Source organism: Priapulus caudatus, unplaced genomic scaffold (genome assembly GCF_000485595.1).
Source record: "Priapulus caudatus unplaced genomic scaffold, Priapulus_caudatus-5.0.1 Scaffold753, whole genome shotgun sequence".
NCBI classification, from domain to species: Eukaryota; Metazoa; Priapulida; class Priapulimorpha; order Priapulimorphida; family Priapulidae; genus Priapulus; species Priapulus caudatus.
Window position 1 is genome coordinate 99,540 of NW_014577814.1, and position 7,494 is coordinate 107,033.

General features: G+C 49.5%; 1 protein-coding gene across 1 annotated transcript; it reads right to left on the bottom strand.

The window, feature by feature from the left end:
* Nucleotides 1–4,111: 4,111 nt before the first annotated feature.
* Nucleotides 4,112–7,378, bottom strand: LOC106813303. The gene has a single exon (XM_014817407.1). It carries the CDS (start codon nt 6,844–6,846, stop codon nt 5,803–5,805), a length of 1,044 nt encoding a protein of 347 aa, XP_014672893.1. The 5' UTR covers nt 6,847–7,378; the 3' UTR covers nt 4,112–5,802.
* Nucleotides 7,379–7,494: the final 116 nt, after the last annotated feature.

The window sequence follows — 7,494 nt, forward strand, 5'->3', positions numbered from 1 at the left end:
TAGCGGCACGCTACCGCCGGCACACACACCAGAAATTTTAGAGTGTTTATTATAGGTGGTGTATTCATTAACGTTTCTGAGTTAGGGTAGTTGTTAACTTTATAGATTTTCAATAGGTATCATTGGTTAAAGTTAAGGTGAGAGTTCGGTTGAGGTGTTGTTGGTGTTATATAGGTTCGGCTGCTGTTGGTGGTGTTGGTGCTTATATAGGTGGTGGTGAGGGGTGTGGTGTATATTTAGGGTTGTGGTGGGTGTTGTTGGTGTATAATAGGTGGTTGGTGGGTGGTTGGTGGTGTTATATAGGTTAGTGGTATTACTTAATGTAGATTTTACTATCAACTTGGCGCATCTGTGGATCAGTGTGATTGATGCGTTATTCGAGAGTGGTTATGAATTCGAGTTTGAAGTGTTTATGTTGGTACAGGTTTTCGAAAACTATTGAAGAGGTTCTTAAAGAATCAGACTTGGAGATTTAATGAGGGTCGATTTGTCTGCTGTTGAGTTATAATTTTCTGTAGTGTGTTAAATCATTATTCGCGATGGTTTGATCATCGATCTTTTGATCACCAAGTTAATGCTCAAAACTATCCAACCTTTGAAAAGGGAATGCTAAGTATCATACAACTTTTATGGGGGTTTAACTCTTAAGTCTGGTTTGCATCCATTATCGTTGATTTACTTAAGTTAATGTCTCAAACCATTAGAGACACCATATTTATGGAAATATGGTGGCATAGAATGATTTGGAACAACATGCCAGAACTACATAAGTGGTGTCATAACTTTTTAAGAGTGCGCGGTGGCGTGTCTCATGTGGCAAACTCTCTCTCTCTCTCTCTCTCTCTCTCTCTCTCTCTCTCTCTCTCTCTCTCTCTCTCTCTCTCTCTCTCCCTACCAACCCTGCACTGCAAATTATACGAGAGGACGATCAAATTCGGAATGTCGGTATGACGGCTGTGGCGCTACATCGGTCGTCCGTGCATGTCCAGTACTGCATGCGTGCACGTGACGATTTTACTATGCGCGCGTGCAGGCTTTATGAGACAGAAGGCGTGCGTGCGCGCATATCACAATGGTCGGCGTGGATCAGTACACGCACGCGCGCATGCTGTGACGTTGCCGTATAAACGGCTGTACTCATTCGCATAGGAAACGACAGCGACAAGGTCCCCGCATTCACACACAGCCCCGCACTGTGATACGGACAGCATGATACGGTCACGCCGTAAGCACCGCAGACACGCCACTGTGCATGCTATATATAATCTGAGCAACCTGTACGAAATTGGTCGGGTGTGCAATTTTAAGTACAATTTTAAGTGCTATTTGAAATTGCACGGTCCCATTGCCACCTTATCAAAAAATTATTCCACCATCACATTTTCACTTCAATGCTTGCACTTTCGTCGTCGTTATCGGCGTCAATAAGCGAGTTTTGGCTCATGCGCTCCTGCTACGTATACCTATATATACCTGCCTGCTCTATTCATGTGACGCTATACCCGCGTCCGGTCACACAAGGTTGGTATGACGCGTCAACTGACCGAAATAGCGCTGACGTCTGCCACTGGTATAGAGTCACTGTTGCCACTATTGGATAGACCCGTGGCCTGGGTAATGGGGTTACACGGGTAGAGCTATATAGAGGCAAGGGCCATGACGGCTTGGTTTTTACTGTAGATGTAGAATAGCTAAACTCTCAAATCTATGGTCTTACTCATGAGGTGACATGGCTGACATGAGATATGCTGTATAGAGTGTGTTGTGACGTGCATGTCTGGTGGCCGCTGTGCGGATGCACAACACGTGCCGTTGTTATTCTATATGCTATATTTCCGTATTCAGATATTACGTGTCAGTCGGCAACAGCTGTCTCCCTGGTGCAGAACTCTCTCTCTCTCTCTCTCTCTTCTCATCATCTCTCTCTCCTTCTCATCTCTCTCTTTTCTCTTCCAATCTCTCTCTCTCTTTCTCTCTCTCTCTCTCTCCAATACCTCTCTCATCTCTTTCTCTCTCTTTCAATCTCGCCTCTCTTTCCCCCTCTCTCTCTCTCTCTCTCTCTCTCTCTACTCTCTCTCTCTATCTCTCTCTCTCCTCCTCTCTCTCTCTCTCTCTCTCTGCTCCCCCCCTCCTCTCTCTCTCTCTCTCTCTATTTATATCACTCATTGTCTGTATTCCCTTGTCTACGAATATTCTGATGCTCTGTAACAATCGACCCCGTTCTCTGCCGTGTCCCTTTAAGCGTATTTCTTAATAATGTATATACTGGCCATAATCGCGAATGTTACATGTTGTTCCGAGCCACTAGAAATAAGGCGGACAACTAATCTGGCTAAGTTTACTATCTATTTCTATGGTCCACAGGCTTTTTGATGTGTCATGTGGGACGATGGAGAAGCCGCTGCTAGAGAGCCCCTCGTGTTCTGCTCTAAACTGACCTTAATCGGTATCCATCTCATCATACAGTGATTGCTACAAGACCATCGGCTAGCACGAAATGTAATGCCCATAATTTGATGTGGGCCTTAAGAATCCTCTAAGAATTTTGGTTTCTCTGGGACGTGAGTATGTGTGTTTTTAGATTCTAGCGGTTTGGAAGAAGCGCGCGCACGATTAGTTAATGCGCATAAGCTTCTGTTGACATGTCCCGCTCACGAGTTTTAGGGAGAGAAAGAGTTAGGAGGAAGACGAGACAGCCGAGAGATAGAGAGAGAGAGAAGACGCAGAGACAGCGAGGGGAGAGAGAGAGAGAGATGAGAGAGAGAGAGAAGCAGATGGAGAAAGAGAGAGAGGAGACCGAGACGCGCAGAGAGAGAGAGAGGAGAGAATGAGAGAGGAGAGCGAGACTGGGAGATGAAAAGGAGAAGAAGAAAGAGAGAGACTTCACGCGGCATTAGTCATAGATAGATGCGAATCAGCCTATGAGTAACATACAATCGCCTGCATGGTTAATTGTAGGCCTATCGTGCTTGCGCGGACATGCATATGCCGCGGAATTCAGACTGATATAACTAGTGTTGTGTGTCGTGTGTGTGTGTGTGTGTGTGTGTGTGTGTGTGTGTGTGTGTGTGTGTGTGTGTGTGTGTGTGTGTGTATGTGTGTATGTGCGAGGGTGCGGGCGCTTGCGTGCGGCAGTGCCTGCGCACGCGTGCGTGTGCCTGTGTGTTCGTGCGTGCATGCCTTCGGGCGCCGCGCGCGTGCGTGTGCGTGACCATATGGTGTTTTGTACCGAAACGTAGCTCCACAATATAAGTTGCGAGACACTAATCGTTGCTTAAGCTTCTCCTTACACCCCAATTCCCTCCTTTCTCACGACTCTTGCTATAGTGCCGTAAGGGAGAGAGGAGATGGCCACTTACGGGGGACGCATTGACGGCGACAGGGATGGGGGGGGGGTCGTTTGTTGAGTTTGAATGTGAGTGTTCGGCGCCTTTTGAAAATACTCAGATTCCGGTATATAGGTTAGAAGAAACTCCGAAATTTGTGTGAAATTCAGATATGTGTCGAGTGGCGCCATGTAGCCGCTCACAGAGGAAGAGATGACCGTTGAAAAAACAAACCGTTGAGCTTCGCGGACATTGCGTGCTGGGATTTCCGTGAGCTTCAGAGACAAGCGCAGGTACTGTAATAAGAAGCTTCTGGATTATCAATAGCCGCTCTTGTTGTTGCGCGCTATAAACTGCAGTAACTAAGTCCTCTCGTCTGTATAGCGTTGAAATAACGTGGAGTAGGAGGTAACCTCTCAGCACGTGGCAAGAGCATGCAAAGCTGCATACTTCACGGGATCTGCGGACGAAGACAAACCAGCTTAGCTCGCTTCCTCGAAACGCAACAATGCAACGGCGAGTCTTTGAGTCGATGAATTGACACGGATTATACGATTTTATTTCAAGGCGCGTCTTCTGCTCCGATGACGAGGCTAGGGTTCCGTCATGTAATTGAAACGAAGCTTCGAACGATTGCAGTTAGAAGCCGTTCCTAATAAATTGGGTTAGCTAATTGGGAACAAGAAGCACTTAAGCACGCACACGCACAGAAACACGCACACGCACGGAAGCGCCCACATGCACACGCACAGAAGCACTCATACGCACACGCACAGAAGCACTCAATACGTTGTGAATGTATTTATTCAGAAAATCGAAACACTTAATTATTTGCAATATAAATTGTTACAGCATTTTTACACGTATAAGTACAAGTGCACGGGTGTCGTATATCCATTAACCGTGACGTCAGAACAAATTAGATCAACGCGCCCTATTCTGTACATAATTTTCTTTTCTAATTCTGTTCTGTATATAATAGCTGTTTGTGGCGCAGATCATAGAGCTAGTCGCGCAATTCACCTGTGCTCCGTTTCAACAGAATGTACATAGTACGCCGTTATCTAATCAGTTTTTTGGGCTGTAGCGACCACTTTCTGGAAATTAATAATGGCGCAACCAGTGATAGCACAATGGGATATTCATTTCGAGGGATTCGACCGAATTCTGTCACCCGTTTGAATCAAAGAGAAATTGCGAGCATTTCATGTCTGATTGACGTTCGACAATTGCCAACCATGCAAGCACGCCCCCAAAAATACCGCTGCCTCGATGGTTCCGCACGTCATTACAAAACTGCCTGTTTTTATGGAAGAACACCAGGAATGTAACCGTGAGAAAAACACGGTAATTTTGAGTGAAATCTGCTGTTTTTTTGTGTGGAGAATGGTAATTATCATTATTTGGCATCTATATTGATATCAAAGATGGCCACCCGGCATGCAAAGAATATATACTTGAAACGTATAACTTCATGCTGCTATACAACGATCAGCCGTTCGCAAAAAGATTACACGAAATTACGTTTGATATGCTGAAAAAGCTCCGCTCCGCGTTACATTGACAAGAATTTTAATCCATGCTATTATTTTTCAGCGCCACATAACGCTGATCAAAAACGGAATCACTTTCACATCTACACGAAACTGGTTTGAAACGAACGAACACGTTTTTCGCGCGAAACAACGACGAGTTGTACGTATCAGCTGTGAATAATGACAAATTACTCTGACAGTATTCACCCATGGTTATTTCTATAACCACGATATCCTGCCCAGAGGAAAAACATATTTACAAACCAGCGGTTATGCGCGACAATCTGACTGCGGCGTCAGTGATCTTCCGACTAGTAGAGAGATGATGATGATCATTGCCGCTGATTACAGGTGCGTCTGTCTATCGCCTGCCCAACCTGCTCGGCCAGCGATGTATAGTAGCGCCATCGTAGTTCTCGCGTGCGGTGACAGACGATCGTGGGTGGTTGGCGGCGTACGTAGTGGTTGAGGAGGGGGACGGGAGGGAGGGGTCGATGAGTGTCGGATACACACATCGCGTTGATTACGTTATAACGAGGCGACGACACCGGATGTTCACACGCGGGAGACCATGCCCGACCTCAGCCGTGAGCGGGTTCGTCATGAGCAGGTTACTAGTTTTCCCTGCGAGTGCGAGCTCGAGTCCCGGTGAGTCGTGACAACAGTTGCCAATGGCGCGCGCACTCTACGCCGTAGTTGTTACACGCTGCAGCCTGCATGTGACGTCATCACACACCAGACGTCGTGTCTTAGATATTATATTGTACACGTTGCGTGTGACGTCATCACACACCAGACACGGCGCCGTAGATAATACACGCTGTGTGTGACGTCATAACACACTATATAGTCATTGTGCCGCAGATATTACACGCTGCGTGTGATGTCATAACACACTATAGTCACTGTCCCGTAGATGCTGCAAGCTGCATGTGACGTCATCACACGCTAGCGACGACGACGCTGTATCTTCCGTTCTCTGCCACGTACGTCGCGCAGTCGCCGATGCTGCTGCCGCAGTCGGCGACGATGGCGCTGTCGTCGGTGCTGCTGTCGTCGCCGCTAGTCGACGGCACCTTGTCGCGCAACGTCGCGTAGCGGTGAAGTTCGGCAGCGTCGAGGCTTGTCAGATGCTGAAAGCCGATTGGCTGCGAGATATCGGCCTTCGTCGGCAGTGGCGCGCTCTTGCGGCGGCGCGCCGGCTGCTTCCGGCGCGTGCATCCGTTCACGGACAGCGCCGGGTCGGACACGTCGCCCGTGCGACGTCGGACGGCAGCGTGAAACGCGTCGGCGACGTCGGCGTCGCTGAAGCGCAGACCGACGAGTTTCTTGTGGTCCGTGGAGAAGAACATCGTGTGATAGTCGGGTCCGAACGGCTGGTAGTTGGACAGGTTGTCGATTCGGTCTCTCCACACCATGAACCCCGTGCCGCGCTCCGCCAACACGAGAAATAGTCTCCGCTCCTGCCGACAGAGGGCGCCGCCGGTGTCGAGCAGCAGCACGGGCACGGCGGCGTGCAGCGGCGGCGCGTCGTCGCTGGCGACGGGCTGCGTGACGGGGCACGCGTAGACGAGGCACTCGCAGCCGCAGACGAACACGTCCGTCTTGTGGCTGCCGTAGAAGAGCTCGATCTGCGTCATCTCGTCGTCGTCGAGCCGAGACGGATGCGACGTCGTCTCGTCGTCGGCATTCTTCACGCGCGTCGACTGCAGACTGTCGGCTAGTTCGTCGGCGACGGTCGGCGTCGCCGCCGCGTCGACTGTATCGCTGCTGCCGTCCTCATTCCGAGCGTTGTTCGCTTCCTTCAGCGTTTCGTATTTGTTTTTTTGTTTTTTGTTGCTGCTGCTGTTGTTGTTTACGCGTCGCGGAGTCGTCTGGTGGATGGGCGAAGCGTATATGATGATCTCGTCTGCCGCTCGCTCGGCTTTCAGCTTGGCGGGAAGTTCCTCGTAGATACGCGGCGACCTCGGACCGAACGTTTCCATCGTTACGTCGTTGTCACACGAAACGGACTAATATGTCACGCCTAATCTTTTTGCGTTGCTTTCTTTGTCACTCCCTAGCTTCAGATGTCATCGGCGTATGCTCGCATCATCATTCTGCATTTCCGCTACCGTAAAACATTCGCGCGGTAAAACATCTGACGGGGCGGGTCGTCGAATTAACGTCGACGTATATCGCCTTAAACTCTATTGTCACCGCGAGGCGTCGCTGCCGATCGTTTGTCGGTATCGCCCGACTGCGTTCTGAAACGAGGCTACCGGCAGCGGCTTGTCGATGAGATAGACGTCGGCTATAGAATGCCGACGACTGCGCAGAAACCTTCTACGTACGCCACCGCTCAAGTTCAAACTTGTTTGCGCGCCGTGTGAGCCTGGTGCGTGGAAAGGCGCTCCTAATTACACGCGTCGGTTCTCGACCAAACTGCCTCTGCTTGCTGTCACCCGCGCTCCCCTCTCTCTCTCTCTTGCTCTCTCCTCTATCTCTCTCTCTCTCTTCTCATCTCGGCGATCTCTCTCCCTCGGTCGCTCTCTCGTTGTCTCGTTCTCACAGTCGATCTCATTTTCTCTCCTTTCCTCCCGTCCCTCTCTCGTCCGATCTCTCGGTCTCTGTCCCAGTCTCGAGCTCTCCTC